This window comes from Clytia hemisphaerica, unplaced genomic scaffold (assembly GCF_902728285.1).
Source record: "Clytia hemisphaerica strain Z4C2 unplaced genomic scaffold, Clytia hemisphaerica genome assembly, whole genome shotgun sequence".
NCBI classification, from domain to species: domain Eukaryota; kingdom Metazoa; phylum Cnidaria; class Hydrozoa; order Leptothecata; family Clytiidae; genus Clytia; species Clytia hemisphaerica.
Window position 1 is genome coordinate 893,132 of NW_027103421.1, and position 25,591 is coordinate 918,722.

The following is a 25,591-nucleotide window of genomic DNA, read 5'->3' on the forward strand; positions in this document are numbered from 1 at the left end:
GAGGGATGTCGACATTAGACGAAGTTACAGTAATCAAAATAAACTTTCATAAGGGAGGAGTAATTTTTTCGCAAGACCCTACAATTTTTCTGATCCTTGATTTATAAATGTCAAGCGGCCAATTTTCTGGGGAGACAAGAGGTACCAAAAGTCGTCTTTGTTCGTTATTTGTTTGCGCGACTTTACACCCTAAAATTAAAAATCATAAAATCATAAAGAAAAAGAAACCCGAAAGTTTTCGTGCTCCCTTCGCTCGCGTAATTTTACAAAGACATTTTCTTTTCTTAACCACATTTCTCACTTCGATATTTTGTAGGAGCAGCAACAGTATGTATGAGCAACTTACGACGCTCTTTTGAATATGGTGGACGCAAAGAATTCCCTTCGCAAAATGAATTATCCATGATGACGGTAAGGACAATTTTATGCAATGTATTATCACTGCATTTACTCTCGGGTACCTAATATCCGGGGGCTTTGGAATAAGCGGAGGGTTTGGAAAAAATCTCAAAACTTAATAAGCGGGGGGGGGGGGTGGAATAAAAATGTCCTGGGTGGAAAATTTTTGAAAAGGGGACTAATACAGCAGAACTAGGAGGAAAGGGAACTTTCAAAAAGATTTTCCCAAAAATCAATAAGCGGGAGGTTGGAATAAGAATGTCCTGGGTGGAAAATTTTTGAAAAATTAATCAGCGGACCCCCGGCTATTAGGTACCCGAGAGTAACTGAGAATATACATCTGGCTGAACTTTGCTTTCTCGTGATTGTGATGTTACTAAGTGAAGTGAATTTGATACCGTCAAGATTGCCATTTTGAAATCAAAAAGCAGTTAAAAACATATAAACTACCCTTAAATCAATGAATAGATTTTAACTGAAAATTTTGAGTCTAGGTACTCAAAACCAAAATAACAACTTTTGCTTCAAGACCGCTTTATCACATCATCACATTTTATCGAAAAACTCAAATTGGCGTCTCACTTTTTTTTGAATCCAATAACTGATCACTCAATTCTCTTACATAAATCAGATGAGATGGAGTTTTTATAAAATACTTTAATAATTGGTCACTGGAAGTAATATGAATGACGCGTTCTTTAGAAAAAGTAACAAAATTGTTTTAGGTTAACGACCAAATCAAATAAGAGCTTGTAAAAACTCCATCTCGTCCCACATAAATTCCGAAAAAATGAATGCTAAAATCAAGGGAGACAACACAAAATGGAAAGTCCGGGGGAGCCCGCTCTATTTCAAAAAGATCATTGTAAAGTTAAGTACGAGCGGTTTATAGAGGCCCATGTGTCTTCACGGTGGCCTGCAAACCTGTAAAGCTTTATTATTTATTTATTACATAAATTTTCAGCAAGGAAAACAATGCAAATATCAAGTGGTCTACTTACCTGGTAAAAAAGAGAAACTCTGCAAGATCAACACCAGTACGGTAAGGAGTTCTTAACCATTCGGTATTTTAGAAGGGGGCGTTAGCGTAGACAAGGGGGGGGGGTGCAAAATGCGTGTAAGAGAGCAGATTTTTATGACACAGTAATTATATTTTTATATTATGAATAGATAATTACAATGTCATAAAAATCTGCTCTCCTACACAAATTTGGTGTCCCTCCTGTCTACGCTACTGAGCGGGCGTACGGGATAACCTCGTTCCTGTGTAGCACAGGCTTTATTTACGTAACTGATGGATGTAAGAGATACCTTGCACTATCACAGATTTATAAAGCCCGAAGGGCTAGATGTCGTGCTTTGGTTGAAAAGTGTGCCGTGCATAGGTAGGAAATCCTACCTAGGTCACGTGACATTACAATATAATTTCAGCGTCTGATCAATCAGAAGCTTTGCGGGTTTTCGAAAACAACAGCAACAATTTTTTCCGATATTTACTTTTTTATGCCTGTGATGGCTTAAAGCACGACATCTAGCCCTTCGAGCTTTATAAATCTGTGGGGACTATCAACAAGCATGAAAAAGCCGAATAATACGCAGGGGACAACATTGCGTACGGGTTTTACGGTGTGAGTGTACACCTTTCTGCCGTCGGTGTTTTGATGGTTGAAGAAAAAAGTGACGGTATTTCGGTGTCAAACATGCCATCATTGACAAAATAATGAATGTAGCAATTTTTGGTATCGTTTGGACGATAATTTAAGAAAAACGTGTCGGTATTTCGGTGTTCGCGACCCCCGTACGACTAGGCTTCTGCTCATCCTCTAGCAAAAAGAATTTTCTTATAGTATATGTGTAGATATATAGCAAGTATATCTATAGAGGTCTGCGATTCAGACTACCAAACGACCCCTACGAAGAAGGGTTAACAACCCGAGATATTGAGTTAATAACTCGCTATTTGTAAGTTAGCGTAACTCGAGATAATCCAGTTGATCACGTCCTCTCATTCTATATTTTTAGACGGTAGCGGTCGTGATAAAAGATGTTTGCGAAGAGTTAGGATTGGAAATGAAAGAGGAGCACCTGGAATATGGATTATTCGTTTATCTTCACGATAGTAAGAAAATTTGTAGTATAACAATGTACCAATGTTATATTGTAATGATTAAAATCACATATGATGATGAATGACCCTAAAAAACATCCTCAAAAAAGACTCAAATAATAGATTACCTTAGGGGAAACAATATTCTCTACTAGCAAATAATTTTGAAAGTTTAAATTTGGCGAAGAACTTTGGCGAGGCATTAATTTGATATTTCTTTTTATTTTCCAAAATTCGTCAAATTCTCCAAATTCTCCAAAATTTGTGTCCCTGTACTGTGATTGAATAATATTGAATTTCTCATCTTTTTTTTTTTTCAGAAAAAGTCTTTTTACCCTTGGAAGAGAAAGAATACATTTTCGATGTTGTTATTAAACTGGAGAAAGATGGTCGTAAACAAATTTCCTTAGCTTTCCGTAAATTGGTGTGGTTCCAAGCCATGCGTTTTGCCAATAACCGGTTCACGGAAACTATTTATGACCAGGTTAGTATAATGTAGTAATTCTAAAATGTAGAGCTCTGATCGATTTTTGTGATTTAGGAACACTTGCCTTATGAGAGAACGTATGGATTTTGTAAACCTTAGGTACCCTTACCCTTTACTTTTTATATTTTATTTTATGCTCTTTTAGATTATCATTTTTTCTCGAAATAAGGTATTTGATGTCCATTAGGTATTGACGCTCGCCTGTAAAGTTTCAGTGACATTGACTTTCTTATATTTCATCAAAAGAATATAGCCCAAGGTCAATTTGCTTTAAGGCTTAAATGTGTACATTTTTTTACTACAATGTGGGAAACCACTCTCATGGTTAATACACAATTATAAAAACTTCCAAAACTTTTGAAGCCTTCTTAAAATGTCCTTATTTTCACCATTTTGCCATCGAAGCCTTTCTTCTTATATAGTTCGTTCTCATAAAAAATTTGTAATACAGTGGACGCTCTCTAATTCGACATTCTACTATTCGATAGGCTCCCTTATTCGATGAAATTTAAAGTTCCCGTCAACAGGAAACTCTCATAAACGACGCTCCCTTCTTCGATAAGCTCCCTTCTTCGATGAAAATCCAATTCCCCTTGAAGATCGAATTAGAGAGCGTCAACTGTAGATTAAAATATTTTTTCTGAAAAATTTTCCTGAACCTTGAAATTACCATCTTAGGTATTACCTGATGTTATGAACGGATTCTTACTCCATCACAAAGGAAATCGCCCAAGTCTTGCACGTGATCAACAGGTAAGGAAAAGACCAATATACAAAAGATTAAGACTATATAACTCCTGGCCACCGGATTTTAGAAATGAAAACCATTGTCTAAAGGCCAGGGCAAACTAGTCCAACATTCCATCCAACATTTTGTTCCAATGTTAGATGAAAAACTAAAAACCTAAGTTTTGAATACTAAGAGTCTTTGATCTTGCCGCAAATGTTTTGGTCAAATGTTTAATGGCGAAAAAACTTCATCCGGTGTTTTTGTTTCTTCTTTTTTGTATTTTCCTTTTTTTTTTCGAAAATTTTACATTGGTGCAAACCGGTCAAACATTTCATCCAACATTTGAAAAATTGCATGTTGGATGAAATGTTGAACCAGTTTGCCCCAGCCTTAAACTCCCAAACTTCTATGTGTTTTTCATAAAGTTTCAAAAAAATGTTGCGTGGTGTAGTTTTTTACGTTTCTTTTGCCGTACCTTTCTTTAGATTCAAAACGAAGTCTCGTTACTTGCAGCGTTACAACATCGTATCAATAACAAACATCAAGCTCCTACGTTGTAAGACATTTTTTCCAGATCCAGATAACCATCGCTAAAGCGGCCGGTCTCCACTTTCGCGCGACATGAGCGAAAACTTATTGACGTTTTTGTAAGGTCATTGGTCGGTTGAAAAATGAAGCAATTCGACTGGTCGTCGAAATTGACGTAACGGATGAAAAAAGTAGAACTTCCTTTAACTTTTTTATGACGGAATCTTTTCTTCAGGCAAAAAAGGTTGAGAAAAAACCTGTCGCCCATTTCATGCGAAAGCGGAGACCGGCCTTAAAGGGACATAACAGTACTTGCGAAATTTGTAAACAAACTGTATGCAGCGGATACAAAATCAAAACAAATGTCACATGTCAAAATTAAAAAAAAATTAAAACAAATATGGCTGGTTTTGATTGTTTCAATTGTTTTACAAGTTTGTTTTGGACACGTGATTTTAATTGCTCTCTTTAATGACACGTGGTTCGCGCAATGTTTACATTTTACTACTTTTATGTCCCTTTTAGGAACTGGCAACCTTTGTCGGTTTTTCTTTTTCGAATGAAGCTCGGAATAAAAAAAAGTCGGAAAATATAATTTGAAATCAATGTTACTCGTTGGTTTACGTATGGGATGCTAGTAGTCAAATTCTTTTATTCCTATTAGAAAATCGTTTCCAACAAAGGAGTCCTTAAATTTGAATTGTTAATTTTGCATGGATTACCTTAAATTGGCCCTCCTTATGCCGGCCCTTATAATAGGCGTTATTTCTTTTGTCGCTTGCGTTAAAGGGCCGACGTAAGAGATCGGCGTTGAAGGCCATGCTAAAAATTGACAAGATTGAGCTTTAACGTATCAAGGGCCGGTAAAAAAGGGGTCGCGTAAAAAGGGCCGATAATGTAAAATCCAGAAATGAACTCGGGTTTGAAAGCCTTTAGAGACTTGAGTTTGTTCCGCTAGTTGATTTTTGATTTTTCTAGAAATTTGCTAAACATTTACAGTATTACTATCATTCTGACGATGTTTTTGTTGTGAAGCGAAATATTAGTTTTTCAAAAAATGAAAATTTTGTTGTTTGTGATCTGACTCCACATACACGCTTTTTTTATAAGAATGGTGTTTTTTCATTTCATCATGCATATTCTTTACTTTTTGGCGAAAATCATCCAAAAATATTCTTACGGTATTCTTAGGTTGCATTAAAAATGGCATTCTTAGGTTCAGTTGCTAAATTTCATGATGGTGATATTCTTACCATATTCTTAATTTTTTGGCCATTTTCATCATATACATTCTTATAAAGTGTATTCTTATTTAAAAAAAGCGTGTAGATCAATGGCAAAATCAATTTTTGGATTAAGTCTAATCTTGCTTTTACTGGAGCTGTCATATAGTCAAAGTTTTTCCAAATGGGACGGCGTAAAGTAGTCAAATTTTGATTCACTATCATTTTTATTCTCAGGCAAGAAGTAGCCAGTTTGATACCAGCAATCGTTGCACCATCATTGAAACCAGAACAATGGCTCGAAATGGCTAACGAACATTTCATTCTCGTTCGTCACTTCACTGCCATGAATGCAAGAATCAAATTCTTAGGTAAGTTTCCTGGATGTTTTTCAGGCGAAGGATTAAAGAAGGAGTTTCTTAGGTTGCATAATTTTCGAAATCTGCCGTGTATGTGTAAAACAACGGGGTGGTCACGCGTTTCGAATGGGAAATAAGTGGTTTCGTTTCCCATCCAAGAGTTTTAAATCCAACCATTCGGGGCTTTGAAATCAATGGTTTGAAGATAATGTTTATGTCCAGCGCAAGCTTATGGTATTCATGATATCAAATGTCTCCGATAGAAAAAAAAAATCACTAATTTTTCAAGAATGCTCCCCATTTCCTTACAATTTCAGTAGCAATCTCCTTACATGCTCATACTGTAAGAAGATGAAAAATTATTAACATATCCCATTTTTGAAATCTCAGTTCTATTGGATAAGTTCTGGATGTCTCTTGGTCACTTTTTGCCTAGGTTAACTTACTGTGATTGCTACGTTTGATTAAAAAACTTTCGCCTTTATTTTGTAGAACTATTATCAGCGTGGTATTACTTTGGCTCTTCATTCTTCTTCATCGATGTACGTATCCATTCATCATTCATTCATCATTCATTCATTCACTCATTTTTAATCACTGCGTAATAATTTGACGGGAAAATGACACTTAGATCACACCGCCCGTTGCTTCTTAAATTCAACTTTGCAAAAAATAGCCCCAAAAGGGAACTGAATACCTGAAGATTTTTGAGATTATCTGATTTTTCCAATGTTTTCCAAAAAAATCTTAAACAAGGAATAACGGATTTTCTATTATAGAGATTAGATGTAATTTATGCGGCTCTTTAATTTTATTGCTTTCTTTCCAACTTCTTAGGATTGTAATCATTCGGCGATCAATGAAAAATGTGTTTTAGCGGTCAACAAAAATGGTGTTCATTTCTTGTCTACTTCCAAACGGGTAAGACTTTGTCGAAAGTTTCTGCGTTTTCAGTCTACTTTCTCTTATTCACTTTTAATTGTCCAGGGAAAATTTTTCAAGGGAACCATGCCCAGGGGGGATCGCCTGCAGGGCAAGTGTCCTGGGGCAATCGTGCTGGGGTAATTGTCCTGTCACGAAGGTACTTAAACATCCCTCCAAAACTTTTTCCACATTTTGACACCTCTCAATAAATTCTTACCACCGACATGAATCTTCATAAAATCTGATATTAAAAAACTAGATACTAAAAACAGTATGACGAGCTTACTTAACAGTTGAGTTACTTTATAATGATTTATTTTCCTCAGGACACGTTATTATCATTTAATTTCCAAGAAATACTTTCGACCAGTTCAAACACCAATAGCGATGACCAGAAAATGTTTGTGGATTTGAGGTGTGGTGATTTGCAGAATCAAAGAGTCATCAGAATAGAAACGCCAAGGGTAAGTCACTTTCCTCGCTTTTAGGGCTATATACACTACACAATATATTGTCAGGCAATATATTGATAATATATTGCTGAATGCCGGAAATATAGTTATTGAAAAGTTGTCCGAAATATATTGTCAGCTCGATTTGCAATATTCCAACAATATAGGGCGGATTGTTTACAGAAAGAAAATTCCTTTTTCTAATAAAGCACCTGTTGTTTACTCCGTACATTACGGTCCGCAAACTATATTTTCGAATATTGGTCATCAATATATTGTGTAGTGGCCCTGAAAATAGACTCAAACTCGTATCCAACCCCTTGGATCACTTTTTCATGATCTTGATAGCGCTCATGAAAGGACTGAGAGATTCAAGGGTTATCAAGGTTAAACACAAATCTAAGGGTACATCGTAAATTCGCTAAAAATCCAAAAGGTTTTATTTTTTAAAATAGCTCCTTAACACGAAAGGGAGAATTGTCTTATGGTTTAACCCAATGTAGTTAATAATTAAAACCTTAACTTAACTTTAACTTAAAACATAAATATCTATTCAAATTTATTTAATTTTTCAGAGTAAAGAAATATCGAACTTGATTCAACGTTATTTGAACTCAATTGATGAACTTCTTCGAGATAAATCAAGTATAATGGATTATGTACAAAATAATTAATCGATAGTATATATCACCGAGGGTTAATAAATCCAATAGCCAACGGAAACCTATTGAATATTTGTTCTATTATATACCTAGTGTAGAGTCAAAAACAAAACATAAATTATGTAAATAGTCGAAAGATTCACATAAAACACTCCCATAATCGAACGTTCGAATGTATTTATTATTTAATGATTTTCTCAACCCTATTCGGCCTGGGGGGTTGTTTCTGTTCGGAGGTCAAATTATTGGTAATAGCTCCTGAAATAATAGAGCTTTTGCTATGAAATTTTATGTAAGTTCCTAACTTTTATTTAGCTTCAAATCAAAAAAAATTTGACACCTAAGAATTTTCACATCTTGAGCATAATGACATTTCTGACATTTCTGAGGTAAATAAGCATTTTAAACTCAAGCAACTTTTTTCTAAAGCCTTTGTTAGAATACAGTAGCTATTTATAAGAACACAGGAAATTTTCGGTTTTTGCTCACTTTGGGCATGATGAGTGACGTCATCAAAAAAAATTTTGTCAAAAGTTACCTTATGTGACAAGGATCTTGTGTGCCAAATTTCATCCAAAAAGACCAAATAGATAAAAAGTTAAAGGGTGGTACAGGAAAAGCACCCCCCCCCCCTCTAGTTCTGAACCGCCCCTAAAAGCCTAGGTTGAATAGGGTTAATTACTTTGAGTCACAAAATGTGTTAATGAAATTGACAATAGATTTATTTTAATAAATTTCTTTGATAAACAATAAGAGCGACAAAAAACAATCAAACTTTGAAAGCAAAATTTGAAAAAAAAATCTACCGTGGTATAATAGCCATGGTATGTCAGGAATTATTCAATGGCTGTTTTTGCCTACAGGTATATAATAATGTCATTATGTTACATTTAATAACTTGTAAAGAGTATCCAGTGAAAAGTAGAACCGATTTTACACACATAAGATTGTTGTATCTTACTTTGCAATCATTAGCGTGGTGGTAGCGGACGATTTTTTGGAAGGCGCCAAAAGACAAAGGGTTCAAAATGGCGCTTCTGCGCTCTTCTTACTAATTTCGGTGACCTTTTTCTTTTAACACCTTAGAAATAGCAAATTTGAGTCGTAAAGAGATATAAAAAATACCCAAATATTTTCGTGTTCTCATCGGTACCGTAAGCTGGACCAAATTCTATGATAATTTTTGAAATTGAATTTAATGAGTAATAGTCTCCAATATGAATGGACCTAAATCGTTTTTTACAATAGTCCCCCCCCAGTAAGTCTGCATGGTTTTTCATGAAATAAAATGTTTAATGTAAATAGTGCTTTGACAATTCAAGTAAATGTGATAATAAACTTAATATAGACAATAATATTTTTAATTTTTCCATACCGCATTTAAATATTTAGCCATCATATACTAATAATTTTTAGAAGAAAGCTTTTACCCTGTTGATAAGCTAAGCTGAACTACAGAAAAAGGTTAGCCTGAAATCAGGTTTTTTTCAGCTTGTTTATGTTTTCAAAGTATAACTAATATCGATCGATACAAAAACTAAAGTTCCTTAGGATGACTAAACTTTCTGATTCCCAGGAAAACATTCCTTGTTCATTTTCCGAATCATTCAACTCATTCTGGCACACTGTACCCTAAGTATCAGAGGCCGAGTTTTCAAAGAAAATATCAACCTTTGTGGACCAAGTATAGAATTTTTTTGGTGCATTTTTTGTCAATCTAATTACTGCAGAAAGAGTCAAAAATGGAGAGTAAACATTACCATATTGGTGTCTAGCAGACTGTTTCAGTATGCATGTTTACTATTGACGAATTCCCCAAAAACCTCCAAGTGTAATTGAAATGAGTTTCTTTCAAAAGAAATCTTCTACATGATTCCCAAATGTATCACAGTAATTACTAAACTATTAAGGCCGGTCTCAACTTGCGCGCGCTTCGATCGCACTTTTTCGACTAAAGCTCCCACGCTATTGGTCAAAAGAAAAATGAAGCAACTCCATTGGCGCAATCTGACGTAACGGTTGAAAAAAGTTGAAATGGGTTCAACTTTTTTCCAGCGCGCGCTACATTTTAATGACGTAATCTTTTTTCCAAGCAAAAAGGATTGAAGCCAAAAAGTGCGATCGCAGCGCGCGCAAATGGAGACCGGCCTTTAATCATGGTAGTGTAATTTCAACGGAAATTAAATAATAGACAGACTTTGTTACGATTCTCTATCGTTGACTCTTTTTAAAAGCATCAATGACATTTTTGAGCGACGCAAATAAAAATATGAACTTTGCTGGTCATTTATGTCTGAATTACAGACGGTAACAAAGGGGGGGTCTAAAACTGTACCTCTACCAAAACCCAAAAATGAGGTAAATATTAGGTAAAACAGGCTCTTTAGAGCAAATCAGCTTGTGATACCTGAAACCTGAAAATTAAAAAAAAAATAGTAAGTAAACAGGGGGAAGGGGAGTCCTGATTTTTTTCGAAAATTAATGACCGAATGGGGACGTTTATTTGGAACTTTAAAAGTAGTAAGTAACTTTGCATGTGTAGTCGAAGTTGATACCCGAGCACTCCCTTTTCTTTAGCTGTCTACACGAAGGCTATCCCTTTTTCTACATTTCTTTACTTACCCTTGATAATTTTTTTTAATTGCAGAGCATCAAGCAAATATGGCACAAAGTACTATGCTTTAATTTGACATTTTAGGTTTTTGAACATAACTTTTGAACCAATGAAGTAAAATTAAAAAGTAATACACCAAAATTTAAGTTAGGCTTTCCTCTGAATGATTCCGAAACAATCTTTCAAAAATCTCTTTTCTACTACCTCCAATATCAAATCAAAGATGGTAACTTAGTTCTGGCACACCCGGTATTTCTTAAGAAGTACGAAGTTTTTGTTATGACGTGGTCGGGAATTAAACCTACGACCTTTCCTACCGTAGCCGGATGCCCTACCGTCATGCTACGATTGCTTTAGAGAAAGAGAGAGATTCGTTGATTTTAATTCATTAAAATTTACCATGGCTTATTCGTTTTGGTTGTTAAATTTTCCGATCAAAAAATCTTCAAATCTATTATCATATAAACTCTAGATAAAACACTCAAATTCTAGTGTTGTGATGTTAGGAACTGTATTTCCAGACAGGTTACTCTTAAGTATGTTAAATTTAACTTTCGTAAATCAGTATTTCGATGTTAAATTTATAATGGCTGATTTAGTTTTTTTCACCGCTCAGCTGTAAATCAGGCATATTCACATCCTAATTCCAAAAGTAACATTGCGATTATCGCAAACAACCCTTACTTTCGCTAAATTAAACTTTTCATTCATTCATTCATGACTTAATGTTTTATACAAGCCCCTAGGAAAAAAGAAACTGGGGAGAGAAACTTTGCCCTAAAACAACCAGGGTGTGAATTTAGTTTTTCCCGAAAAATCTACTCTTAGGTACCAAATAAACGCCTCCCATGCGCTTGTTAATTACTCCCCCCGGACCTTATTAGGACCCCCTCCTCGGTTATTAATTTCTAAGAATATTTTCAGCTGTCAAAGAGAAAGCCCCTTATTTATAGCTCCAAATAACCTGATTTTAGCCTATATTTACCTTATTTTTGGGTTTTCAGAAGTACAATTTATTAAAATCTCGAAAATTTTCTAAGCCCCCCCTGTTTTTTCAAACCTCCCTGTTTATTTGGAACCTAAAAGTAACATCTCATTATTCAATTGACTTCGATCGAAGATGCCAAATAGAAGTATTAAATTAGTGCAATTTTCAGCTGGCATAATAATTAATGAGGTGTGATTTTTGAATTTTGGCAATATAAATAGAAGGTACGGGATAAACAAAACTTAAAACATATGGCTTTATCATTGGATACTTCAGTGTAAAGCAGAAGGAATAATGAGGCAATTAACAATCATTGCGCTTTTAATTATTGGAGGCTTAGCACTGACTAATGCCGAGGAGGTGAGTTAATTCATGAAACCTTAGAATTTGATATATATTGAATATTACACGTTGTTTTTTAATATAAACATCCAAAATTTTTGAAGTATTTTGAAGTATTAACATTTTGAATTTCAAGTCTAAAATTGTTCTTAACGCGCGTTCTTATTTTCACCATTTTGTGAGTGTTTTTATCAATCTTCCTAAGAAATTACGTGTTTTAGAGGCCACGAAGCATTAAATGCTCTTAACTTGTTCTCAATATTTTTTAAGTCTTGTGTTCTTATATAGTTAGTTTTTATAAAAAACGTGTACACGAACTTTCATGAAAGAATCTCTTAAATTAAACTCTTAAGTTTTTAGTCTCCAACTCGGTAAATAAACCATACCCAGCTGGCACACAACGTCGTTTCAACGTTCATCTAATGTTCACAACGTCCATATAACGTTAGATGACCGTTGTAACAACGTTGTGTGCCAGCTGGGATAGGGTTTTATACAAATCCTGACGTATGAACCAAAATTTTTTGTCCGTAGGTTACAAAGAGACCAAGGGGAACAGGTGAGCCGAAAGGTACACGCTTTCCATTGAAAACCGGAAGACCAACAGGAACCCGTGCACCAAGAGGATCAGGGAAACCAACTGGAACCCGTGGACCACGCCCTACTGAAGTAGAAGACCCAAGCCGAGGATCACAAAAACCAACTGGTACCCGTGGACCAAAAGGATCACGAAAACCAACTGGAACCCGTGGACCAAAAGGATCAGAGAAACCAACTGGAACCCGTGGACCACGCCCTACTGAAGTAGAAGACCCAAGACGAGGATCACGAAAACCAACTGGTACCCGTGGACCAAAAGGATCACGAAAACCAACTGGAACCCGTGGACCAAAAAGATCACGAAAACCAACTGGAACCCGTGGACCACGCCCTACTGAAGTAGAAGACCCAAGACGAGGATCACGAAAACCAACTGGTACCCGTGGACCAAAAAGATCACGAAAACCAACTGGTACCCGTGGACCAAAAGGATCACGAAAACCAACCGGAACCCGTGGACCAAAAGGATCACGAAAACCAACTGGAACCCTTGGACCACGCCCTACTGAAGTAGAAGACCCAAGACAAGGCTCACGAAAACCAAACTGGTACCCGTGGACCAAAAAGGATCACGAAAAAACCAACTGGTACCCGTGGACCAAAAGGATCGGGAAAACCAACCGGAACCCGTGGGCCAAAAGGATCACGAAAACCAACAGGAACTCGTGGACCACGCCCTACTGAAGTAGAAGACCCAAGACGAGGATCACGAAAACCAACCGGAACCCGTGGACCAAAAGGATCACGAAAACCAACTGGAACCCGTGGACCAAAAGGATCAGGGAAACCAACTGGAACCCGTGGACCACGCCCTACTGAAGTAGAAGACCCAAGACGAGGATCAAGAAAACCAACTGGTACCCGTGGACCAAAAGGATCGGGAAAACCAACCGGAACCCGTGGACCAAAAGGATCACGAAAACCAACTGGAACCCGTGGACCACGCCCTACTGAAGTAGAAGACCCAAGACAAGGCTCACGAAAACCAACTGGTACCCGTGGACCAAAAGGATCACGAAAACCAACTGGTACCCGTGGACCAAAAGGATCGGGAAAACCAACCGGAACCCGTGGGCCAAAAGGATCACGAAAACCAACAGGAACTCGTGGACCACGCCCTACTGAAGTAGAAGACCCAAGACGAGGATCACGAAAACCAACTGGTACCCGTGGACCAAAAGGATCACGGAAACCAACTGGAACCCGTGGACCAAAAGGATCACGAAAACCAACTGGAACCCGTGGACCACGCCCTACTGAAGTAGAAGATCCAAGACGAGGATCACGAAAACCAACTGGTACCCGTGGACCAAAAGGATCACGAAAACCAACTGGTACCCGTGGACCAAAAGGATCAAGAAAACCAACTGGAACCCGTGGACCACGCCCTACTGAAGTAGAAGACCCAAGACGAGGATCACGAAAACCAACCGGAACCCGTGGACCAAAAGGATCACGAAAACCAACTGGTACCCGTGGACCAAAAGGATCACGAAAACCAACTGGAACCCGTGCACCACGCCCTACTGAAGTAGAAGACCCAAGACGAGGATCACGAAAACCAACCGGAACCCGTGGACCAAAAGGATCACGAAAACCAACTGGTACCCGTGGACCAAAAGGATCACGAAAACCAACTGGTACCCGTGGACCAAAAGGATCGGGAAAACCAACCGGAACCCGTGGACCAAAAGGATCACGAAAACCAACTGGAACTCGTGGACCACGCCCTACTGAAGTAGAAGACCCAAGACGAGGCTCCCGAAAACCAACTGGTACTCGTGGACCAAAAGGATCACGAAAACCAACTGGTACCCGTGGACCAAAAGGATCACGAAAACCAACCGGAACCCGTGGGCCAAAAGTATCACGAAAACCGACTGGTTCCCGTGGGGAAGAATAAATACAAACAATATTTCTTGTAAAGTATTTATATAACGCTTTTAAATTAAAATTGATTTTGAACTAAAGATGTTGTAATAATATCTAAATTCTTGAGTAAAACATTTACAGCTTCCGAAATACTTGACTCTCATATTTTTTTTTAGTCTTTTATGACTGTTCATTATTCAGAAAAATCTCTAGAAAGTCAATATTCCAATTTTTCATTTTGCAACATGTTAAATCATGTTTTTTTACCTCGAAGTATGTTTTATAGGTAATATTGAATGAATGGAAACGCTCTCCCCTCCTACTTAAACCTTTCAGTTTCACTCGCACGTCAATTGTCCACTTCTATTGTCCAGTTTACCTTGATCACTTCCTCAGTCTTGAATTGCCCAATGTAACGATCTGTTTTACACGAAAGCACCCAAAGAGACCTGCAATTCGCAGGTAGTTTTTCACTTTAATCATCAGATAGTATTTCTTTTTCTCTTCCCATAAATCATGAGTACCATGACCATCTTTGAATTCTAAACAAAGGTGCAGTCAATGCTCTCTAATTCGATTTTCAAGGGCAATTGGATTTGCATCGAATAAGGGAGTGCATCGAATGGTAGACCATTGTTTATGAGGGTTTTTTGTTGACGACCACTTTCAAAATTATCGAATAATGGAGCACATAGAAATGTCGGATTAGATAGCTTTAACTGTAATTAATTCTACAAGTCACGTGGTCATCCTTGTGTATTATCGTCTTTATGATGCACAATAGTGCCAAATGGGTATTCTCATCATCACCTTAAATAAAGCCCAGAGTATACTGGGACGAGATTGACCTCGTTATCTTTCACTCGTTCATCAACGACGAGGACTTTCAATATTATCGAATAACAAAGTCAAATAGCAGAACTTCGTCTACAAGTCACATGGGCATCCCTGCTATGCGTATTATGGGCTTTCCGATGTTTACTGTTAGTGCCAGATAATATTCTCTGGCGTCCAACAATAACTTAAATAAAGCCTAGAATATACTGGGGGACGATGTTGACTTGGATTATCTTTCACTCATTCATCAACGATGGGATCAGTTTGCTGTGCCAGATTACGATGAACAGTCCCATAATAACTAATCTTCCTTTTATACTCTTTCTTCTTCGATTTCTTGTTCTTCCTTTTCAACGTGTTAATAGAAATGGTAGCTTTAGGGAATAACGGTTTCGTATCTTCCGTGTCTGCATGGTCGTTCCCGCCACGGTCCTCGTTATCATCTTCTGTGTCGGACTCCATGCTTTCGTGACGTTTTCGTGTCATGCAACAACATTGTTTCAAACAGTCCTAAATAAAAAAGGACGAAAATTAGAAGAATGTGGCTGTTGAACGTGAATGTGAACGTTGAACTGTTGACTGTTGAACGGCCACCAGTAGGTTGTTTGATGCTTTGATTTACCAGTCGTTTTTTTGGCCCCAGATGCAAAAATTCATCCAACACGCTAAAATATCAGATAATGTTCTGATCAAAGCTTTTTCCTCCGTGATGGTGTAATTACAAAAATTTTTGGCGTGATTACGTGATCAAAATTTTGGTGTCATGGGTCAAAAGGCATGAACTTGAAGCTTGATGGCGTGATTAAGGCTATTTTTCAATATTTTTGCTCGAGACAGATTTTGGCGATTTTCGTGTTTCGTGATGAGGGATAAAATTTTGCGAGATGGCGTTCTATTCTTGCATCACCATCATAAAAGCACTTGGTCTCGCCACTTCAATGGAACAGCCAAGGAATAGGGTCCGAAACTGCTGATAATATAGGAGGGGGAGAAAGTGCCTACTTCGCAACATTACAAAGAACGGCAAATTTCACCAGCCCGACCGAAAGTGACTGTACCATTGTATTCATTCCTGTGTGTGTATTGCGTATAATAACGACTAACATTTTATAAATACGCATGCGTTTTAACTTTGTTTTGAAAATGAAACAATAGATGCGAAGTAGACACTTTCTCTATGTGATAGAGGGGACAAAGATTTCTCTAACTGAGGGAAGTTCCTTGTTTTAGAAAAAAAAATTCATTCTACTCACCCTTACACTCTCAAATGCATATTCCAATCGGTACCAAGAGACTGTCGAGAAAATAGATGTTTCACTTGCTGATGAATTATCTCTAAAATCGAAAGCAGCTGTCTCACCGCCTCTTCGATTCATACTTTTTACCCTTAATATATTTTAGTTCAGATGGTATCAACATTTCTATTGGTCGATGAAGAATACATGGAGTAGAACAGGGATCCGTGTAAATGTTGCTATTAAAGTCAAACTGTTTTTGTTACATATTTTTATTTAAGCTCTGAAAAAAAAACTGAAACTACGTTAATGGAAAAAGAACTATTGAAGTCAAAGACTGACTGGCAATACACGATCACAATGATGAAAAGGCTTTTATTACCCCGGAAAGTACGCTGAAATCTTTTCCTTTAAGCCATTGGAATGAAGTTACTCCATATTCATTGCTGACTCATTGAAAAAAATCAGGTGTATTTAATATAAAACTATAGTCACTTCATTCCGAAAACAAATCATCACTACACATCAACACCGTTCGTCCTCTTCCAGAACGAGAAACTATCCCCATAGATTTATAAAGCCCGAAGGGTTAGATGTAGATGGCGTACTTTTACTGAAAAGTGTGCCGTGATTAGGTAGGAAATCCTACCTAGGTCACGTGACATTACAATAGAATTTCTAAAAAGCGCTTGACCAATCGTAAGCTTCGCGGGTTTTTGAAAACAATAGCAACAATATTTCTTCCTATATTCACTTTTCTTTTGCCTGCAATGGCTTAAAGCACGACATCTAGCCATTCGGGCTTTATAAATCTATGGCTATCCCAATTTCAATGTTTTCAGATTTACTAAGTTCCTCGAATATTTACATATAAAAGAGTAAAATTTTCTTGAAACAAAACCATACCCAAAAGTGTAACCGTACCGAAAAGACTATTCCAACCTCCATGTTTCTCTTTAGCTCGAACTTCTTTAACCCGAATGCCTCCTTGACTCGAACAAGTTTTCTATTCCCTTTAGGTAACAATGCCTTATAAACCTTACTCCACAACTCGATCTTTGCTTAACTTGAATAAATTTTCACCCCTCCCCCCCCCCCCCCCCCCCGTGCGTAGTCGAGTTATAGACTCCACCCCACTCCACTGTATCTTCTAGAACCGAAAATCCCAAAAATGAATTTAATGTTTTCAGAATTCATAAAAAACATTACACAAGAAAAAAAGCTTGACCAAAAGTTTATCATAAGATAATCCTAACAAATTAAGATGTGTTTTGTTTGTCATCAAAACAGATACACGTTGTTTTTTTTATAAGAACAAACCATGTAGGAACAAGGTCTTCAAAGGCCAAAATATTAAGAATAAATTAAGAACATTTAACGCTTGGGGGACCCAGAACAAACAATCTCTTAGGAAATCACACAAAAATACACACATATTGTTGAAAATAAGACCATTTTAAGAAGATTTTTAGGCTCACAACCTAAAAAAGTTATGAACATATGCGTAGGCTTCAAAAATTTGGATGTTTTCATTAGAAAAACAGTTGAAGGACGCGACGGTTGTACAAACCGTATCATTTTCCCATGTTTTCTGTGATAACTTGTTTATAAAACGGGCCAAAATATTTGCTCAGATCAATAGCTTTTTTCAAATCTTGAGCTCCTTATCCCCCAGGGGGTACTAGATTTGCGAGCTGACGTGTATGTCCGAAGCAAAGTTCGAAAATCGACCCTTCTTAGCAGAGAGACCTACAACTTTGAGAGACTTTCTAGGGTTTAGAAAAGGAAACCTTTTGACACCAAATTTGCCTAAGTATATTGGATCTTGCTTAACACTTAACACATACCTAAGTGTCAATGCTGCAACTTTTGATTACATTTCATGCAAAGTCAAGATTCTCATGTTTGGTGTGTCACATTTTTGGATGTACGGTTCAGCGTATTGTTTTGCCTTGATTGCTTTTGACCGTTACGTTCGTGTTAAATATCTTCAAAATTACGGCGAAAAGATGACTTCACGACGTTACAAGATCATGATTACGATAAACGTATTTATTTCAAGCCGTATTAACATGGTCTGGGCCGACTTTTTTCGGTCCCGGTTACACGGCAATTTTCACAAATCCAATCAACGTTATAATGTTGTCTTTCGGACTGATCTTCTATAAACTATCTTTAAAGATTCTACACCAGTACATACATATCTCAGCCGAAACCAGAAAATTGACGCGAATGGCTGCCATTTACATGTCTATTTTCTTCTCACTTTATCTACCTATGGTTTTATATCAAATCGTAATCAATCGTTTATTGGAGAATAAAGGAAACAAAATAATTGGTCCCTTAACCTATTCCTTATATTTCTTTCCTAATATTCACGGTATTGCAAATGCTATTGCTTTCTTATTGATCAATAAACCATGCCAAAGAAAAATCACAGAGTTGTTTAAGAAGCGAGACACAACTGTGGCAAATCTACCGACAAATGCCCAAGAAGATAAAACATCAAATGCAAAAGCTTCCACAGAGAAAACTTCTAAAAAACTCCACCACCACCAAAACGGAGCTCCCTCAACTAGTGGCGAATCATCCAAAAGTAACACAGAATTATTCATCATAAAACCATCTCCCAGATCAACATCGCCCAATAGATCTCAAATGCGTCTTTCTATTATTAAACCTTCACCAAGCTCATCAAAAAGCAACGCATGATCCAAACAACATCTCCCAGATAAAAATCTTCCAAAAGATCACAAAAGTGTATTTTCACAACTAAAGCCACATCAATCTCATCCAAAAGTAACGCATGATTCATTCATCATAACACAATCTCCCAGATCTTCCTCGTCCAACAGATCTCAAAAGTGTCTTTCCACAACTAAAACTTCACCAAGCTCATCCCACCCATCCAAACAACATCTCCCACATCAAGCTTTTCCAAAAGCAAAGCAGAATTATTCATCATAACACAATCTCCCAGATTTTCCTCGTCCAACAGATATCAAAAGCGTATCTCCATCAATAAAACTTCACCAAGCTCATCCCATCCAATCAAACAATTTCTCCCAGATCAAGCTCTTACGCTCAAAGCTCAAAGCTTCTCCGAGTGTCTTCCAAACACTATAATTTCAGCCAACTCATCCTAGCCTAGCATGCTCGAAGACTAATTCAGATATAAGCAAAATATGCAAAACAAATGGAATTGTTGCAGATTTGAATTGATTTGAATTGCAGTTTAAAGTGATAATATCCTGTTAGGATTAATATATTATTATATAACACCAATTTTATGGATTCAACATGGCCTTTTCTTAACCAACATTGCAATTTGTGAGGAAAATCAATTCAAAAAATTTCGAAAATGAAGATGAAAAATTACAAAGAAAATCAAAGAACTTGTCATCCTTTGATGCTACAATCAGTTCCAAAATACTTGGCACAAAAGGGAATAAATTCCCCACGAGATTTTATAACCACAAACAATTTTAAAGCGCTCTAAATTAGGTTGGAAGGGTTGAATTTTAACTCTGAGTTTTAACGCTAAACTTAAGACTTGGGACCTTAGGATCTGAGGATCCAAAAGTTCAAAAATGGTCCGGTAGGGCTTGAAATATGGCCTAGAAACCAGTAAACTCCTCCCAGATCGAAATATTCGATGAAATCAAGTTGAAAACCTGAAATTGACATTCTCGCTCGAACTTCAATTTTCGAAATATGGTAAAATAGCCAAAATTGCCTATATGTTATGGCATAGTCTAGCAAGCTAGACGACTAATTTATACATAGTAGAAATAAAGCAAAAAGTAATGAATGGAACAATTTTAGTCGTCTAGAAACCTTTGTGCACTAACTCCAAACAAAAGAAAAGTGTCAATATTTGCGATTATAATTTTTTCCTGCTCAAAATAATTCTTGAGAAAAAAAATATGTGTGGATTTGTGTATTGAAAGTTTTTCATTTGAGTTGATTTCGTTTTGAGAGTTTGTTGTTGCTTGATAAATTGTTTTCTAGCTAGCCCCTGTATCTATAAGGCTGGAACACCGGATTCTTCCAGTCGTTTATACAAACTAAATCCCGTATTATTATTAGTATTGGTATTATTAGTATTACATGCATTATAAACGACTCCAGTCTAGTTATGGCACTGATTGTGGTAACCTCCTGATTTCAGCTATAAAAAATTAGCACACACTTGAAGCGAATGGACGCTTGAACTATTGTTAGAATTCGACAAAAATTAAAGGTACAACAACAGCTGACGTCCTGGTAAATAAAAGTGTAAACTATGTCTGTTGTCTGTCAATGAGCAAGCAGTCAATGTCGGTAAAAAATCACTACATACCACACACGAGACTACAAGAAAACTACAAGACTACAAGAAAACATAAAGCTCTAAATGGAACTCAAATACTACAAACATAGTATTTAGCTACGAAGAATAACGGACACAAGCTTGTAGATAAGAGATGTAATTATCAATGAACAATAGATTGAAATTTATCTTTAATTGAATAATGGCGTTCAAAATTTAATGACCTTAGCAAGCTTGCAGCGATGGAATTTCCCCTTTAGACTTTTCTCACTGCTGCTTTCACAGTAATGAATCAATACAGCGTCTACAGATGCCTTTAGATATTGAACACCCACTTAATTCTTTCGCTGCTCGCTGTACAGCTCATCCTTTGTTCTTCTAAAATCAACCAATCAGAAAAAAGAATTTTCTTCTTGTACCGTGTGCAAAAGATGTGTATCATGTGCAAAAGATGATGAAAAAAAGAAAAGAGAAAAAATGTGCTGCAGAGTGGAATGAGAAAAGCGCTCAGCGAACAAAGAGCTACAAATTGTTCGGCGACCATAAAATGCTGAGTGGGTAGCGGCCTTAAGTAGAAGGTTGTTGCGTGTGTTTAACAAAATGTAAAAAAATATATACCAAAAGAATAATTGTTTTTACTACAGTCATTATGATTAAAAAGAATTAACTTTCTTTACAATTTTCATGACGTTAAAGTTATTGAGAATTGTTTTTTGCAAAAGTAAATCATGAAAGATGTCTCATGACAATTAATATGACACAGAGAGAAACTTTGATAAATATTGTAAATCTGGTGAAACACACACAAGAACTTTCTTTCTTTAGAAGTGGTACAACTTTTTTTCTGGACACCCTGTAGATTTAGGTAGTATTTCTAATTTAACGTGTACTTTAATGTAACACATATTTTGTTTTTGGTTACTTAATTTAGAAAAATGACGCGTGGTTGAATTTCCTTAATTTAATTAATTTCGTTATAATTACATATACCATAATTACATACCCTGAAAAAGACTTAGGAAAAAATCGACCCTCGCCATCCGCACATACCGGGCAGCTTCTTTCGCCCAAGTATCCACCCTCCCGGGTACACGACCCCTCCCCTCCCAGTGGACCTTCATTGCACACAATCCTGCAAATTTTCTTCCCAAATTCATCACGCATTAACACAATTTTTATTCGAAATTCACGCAATTTTTGTTCACGCAAAGCTTTCCAATTCACGTATTCACGTAATTTTTTCTTAATTTTCACGCATTCACGCGAGTGAGAAAGCCAATTCACGCATTTACGCAAACTGCTGGGGGGGCGGTACACCACCTTTCTGTATAAGGTACGTGCGAGGATTTCACGTACGCTTTTAAATTCAAAATTAAAGTCAGAATTTATTTGAATCTTTTAGTTTTATAGGTCATAATTGTGTTGATCTTAATTAATGTCCAATAGCTCTAAGTGTCCCCATTCCTTTTTGCTATCATATAGAAACCATGTCAGTAAAATTAAACTTATTCCCTAAGGATGGTTTCCACTTGGTAGAAAAAAGACTGAACGGCTTAATGAAACTTAAAGAAAGTGGAATTTAATAAAACACCATCTCATTTTTTATTTACGATTTAATAATTTATTCAGTCAGTTTGACGTAAAATGAAAGTCTCGAACGTAATCAATAATGCAGAAAATGTGTATTATTTATTGCGATGATTGTTTTCGCCTTGTATATGATTATTCACTTTTAATGCACCTACACGTTTTTTTTTTTATTAGAACCTAGTTTATAAGAACATATAGGCTGAAATTCGTCGAAAAATTAAGAACATCTTAAGAACATGCCCAGCCTCAGTTTGGAAAAAAATGAAAGAAACTACAATTTTTTCCTCTTTTTAAGTAGTTTTAACCGAATTTAGGGGTGGATCTTCAAAAGTCGAGAGTCAAATATTGTCCAAATTTTGCTAAATTTAAGTGCTCTTTATTTTTATCATATTGTCGATTTAGAGTAGTCTGAAAAATTAAGAACGCATTTAAGAACATTTTAGGCTGAAAATTGCTAAAAAAAATAAGCACATCCAGGCTCAGCGAAATTTTAAGTGTTCTAATAAAAAAAAGAACAAACTATAAAGAACATAAGGCTTCGATGGCCAAAATGTTAAGAATAAGTTAAGCCTTTGTAGACTCACAAACACCCTATTTCTTAGGAAAATGGTCAACATTTTTTTGTAATGGTCAAAATAAGAACATGTTAAGAACATTTTTAGACTTAAAACAAAGTTAAGAACACCCAAAGGCTTCAAAAAATTTTGGATATTCTTATAAAAAAATGGGTAGTACACATTGTCACGTAGACTTTAGAATTTGAGAAGGTCATTGCTTTAGAAATCGTCGGAAATCTTGACATACAATTGTTTTGTTGTCTATTATATTTTTCTCTAAATTTCCGCTCTTTGATTTTTTCGACCAAAATATTATTATTTTTGTGCAAGAAAAATTGAAAAAGAGTTCACTTTTATATTTAGTGAAGCCAAGAATCAAAAATAGCTTGTCAAATATGTTGCTGTCATTTGAGCAAAGACCCGTTAAATATGTTGCATTTTTGGAACAGATTCTATCCGTATTTATCTGATAAAAACAGGACGGGTTTTATTTACTTCTGTGAGCTTAATGTTTGGACTTGAAAAAAATTACAGCTGGTTAATATACACCCCCTTCTCACAGACCCACTGAGACCCCTTCCCATTGGAAGATTTGGCTAAAATATCGTCCCCGGTGGAAAACTATCCTCTATTTTTGTCCCTACTAAATAATCAAATAAACCAATCCTCACTGCAAAACATTTTGCTATTTGTCCTATTCCCACTGGATTTTCTGACTTGAAAAAAAAAGAATTTACATCCCTAGAGATAAATAATAAGAGAATATCAATACCCAACGAGTTTCAGTCTGTTATTTTTACCCCCATAAGCTGAAAAATCTTACCGGGTCTGTTAGAAGGGGGTGTTATTATTGAATTTTGTTCTGTTTCCACTTACTAAATAGGCTTTTTTTATAAAGAAATCCGAAATTTTTGAAGCCTTCCGATGTACTTAACTTTTCCAGTGTTAAGCCTAAAAACTTTCTTAACATGTTCTTATTTTCACCAATTTGTGAGTCCTTTTATCCATTTTCCTAAGAAATCAGCAGTTTTAGAGTCCACAAAGCCTTAAAATGTTCTTTACATGTTCTTAATATTTTGGCCATCGAAGCCTTATGTTCATATATTTTTTGTTCTTATGAAGAAAAAAAAACGTGTATGTCCTTTAATCCGAAACAACTAGGAATAGCATCTCGCATTGACACGTGAAAGAAGGATTTCTTTTTACTTATCCATCGTTTGGTCTATTTACTATTTTAGATGTAAGAGGTCTTAGGTGAATGGTGATAGATAACATTTTTGCATTAGCAATTTTGATTGTGAGAAAAGTCGTTTGTGTCGACGTCTGTGACCGTTAGTTATTGCCTTTGGGAATATATTGTGTAGTGTATGTAGTTTATCTCAATAGACCTTATCGGAGTTTTTTATTTTTCTAAAAAAGCGATGCATTGTGGGTTTGTTTCGAGTGTATTACAATAGAAATCTCTTAGGAATTCCTCAAGGGAATTCTATTGTAATACACTCGAAACAATCCCACAATGCATCGCTTTTTTAGAAAAATCAAAAACTCCGATAAGGACTATTGAATAAAAGGTAGAAGTTGAAAGTACGTGTTGCTGATTAATGACTGTGTATGACTTGTATGGGAAAATCTTACCTGCAAAGGGAAATAAGATTTGTCATTTGTCTGACAGTTTCTTCCGTCATCTATGACATTGTGTTGTCAATGAAGGGTTGTGACGGATGTACTCAAAACCCATGAGGAACACACATGTGGAGAGATACTTGATGATTTTGCAATATAACTTATCGGAGTTTGCTAAAACAGCGATGCATACCCAGCTGGCACACAACGTTGTTTCGACGTTTTTCTAACGTTTACAACGTCCATATAACGTTAGAAAAACGTTGAAACGACGTTGTGTGCCAGCTGGGTATAGAATTCCCTCGAGGAATTCCTAAGATATTGCTATTGTAACACCGCCGAAACAATCCCACAATGCATCGCTTTTTTTAGAAAAATCAAAAACTCCGATAAGATCTATTTGTTCAATTCTGGCTTCAAATTTTTCGAACCTAGATCAGGAAGTGCAATTTTTTAAATGAAAAGAGTCATGTCCTATACGGCATAAAGTCTGTTGCAAAAGTACGCGAGAACTTTTGAAACTTCAAACAATTTCTCAACACCCTCTTCGATGATAATTTCAAAACTTCTACTTTGTTTAAAAAAATTGAGTAAATTGAAAGAATTATGACGATTAAGAGCATACTAGAAGCTGAAAGTAATATTTACCGCCATAATTCGAATATAAAAGACGAAAACAAAGAAAAGCAATAGATTCAATACACCTTTTCGACCGTAGTCGCGCGGTCAGGTGCGTACCACTTTACTATTTATTACCCCCCTAAACACGATTCTATCCTTATTTTACACCTTTTTCTATTTCAAAAAAAAGACTGCTGGGACGATTTTAGGGTGGTAAAACGGACAAAAAGATGCCCGCGCGGCAATTGGAGGCTACGGTCGAAAAGGTGTATTCTCCATCTGAAATGAGTCGCAAATCTTCAAGCACAACTTTTGCTTGCATGGGAAGGGTTGATCCTCTTTCTCTAGCTTTCGGATATGGATACCCTGGTAGAAAATCTTGATAAGATCTTACCAAGATCTTTTAAAGAAACTTGGCAAGAACTTTGTAGGTTTCTTCTCAAGATCTGTGCAAAGAACTTTAAAGATCTTGACACGATCGTTTAGGATCTTTAAAGATCTTTAAGGATTCTTGAAGGTTTAAGATCTT

The 25,591-nt window shown here is 36.3% G+C and overlaps 3 protein-coding genes across 3 annotated transcripts in view; 2 read left to right on the plus strand and 1 right to left on the minus strand.

Annotated features, from left to right (window-relative positions):
* LOC136797800 (unconventional myosin-XV-like) overlaps positions 1 to 25,591 on the plus strand; it is a 175,320-nt gene that overhangs the window by 70,357 nt on the left and 79,372 nt on the right. The window contains exons 51-60 of the mRNA XM_067054385.1: positions 317 to 411; positions 1,364 to 1,441; positions 2,422 to 2,518; positions 2,827 to 2,990; positions 3,672 to 3,746; positions 4,209 to 4,279; positions 5,712 to 5,845; positions 6,326 to 6,375; positions 6,671 to 6,754; positions 7,084 to 7,221. Of these exons, the coding sequence (XP_066910486.1) occupies positions 317 to 411; positions 1,364 to 1,441; positions 2,422 to 2,518; positions 2,827 to 2,990; positions 3,672 to 3,746; positions 4,209 to 4,279; positions 5,712 to 5,845; positions 6,326 to 6,375; positions 6,671 to 6,754; positions 7,084 to 7,221 (986 nt within the window). The remainder of the gene's footprint in view (positions 1 to 316; positions 412 to 1,363; positions 1,442 to 2,421; positions 2,519 to 2,826; positions 2,991 to 3,671; positions 3,747 to 4,208; positions 4,280 to 5,711; positions 5,846 to 6,325; positions 6,376 to 6,670; positions 6,755 to 7,083; positions 7,222 to 25,591) is intronic.
* On the plus strand, positions 11,701 to 14,444 carry LOC136797771 (collagen alpha-1(I) chain-like). The gene is made up of 3 exons (XM_067054360.1): positions 11,701 to 11,833; positions 12,350 to 12,961; positions 12,993 to 14,444. Exons 1-3 carry the CDS (start codon positions 11,768 to 11,770, stop codon positions 14,316 to 14,318), a joined length of 2,004 nt encoding a protein of 667 aa, XP_066910461.1. The 5' UTR covers positions 11,701 to 11,767; the 3' UTR covers positions 14,319 to 14,444.
* LOC136797847 (uncharacterized) lies at positions 14,342 to 16,656 on the minus strand. Its single transcript, XM_067054430.1, has 2 exons — positions 16,378 to 16,656; positions 14,342 to 15,634 (listed from the first exon to the last, which is right to left on the minus strand). Exons 1-2 carry the CDS (start codon positions 16,498 to 16,500, stop codon positions 15,365 to 15,367), a joined length of 393 nt encoding a protein of 130 aa, XP_066910531.1. The 5' UTR covers positions 16,501 to 16,656; the 3' UTR covers positions 14,342 to 15,364.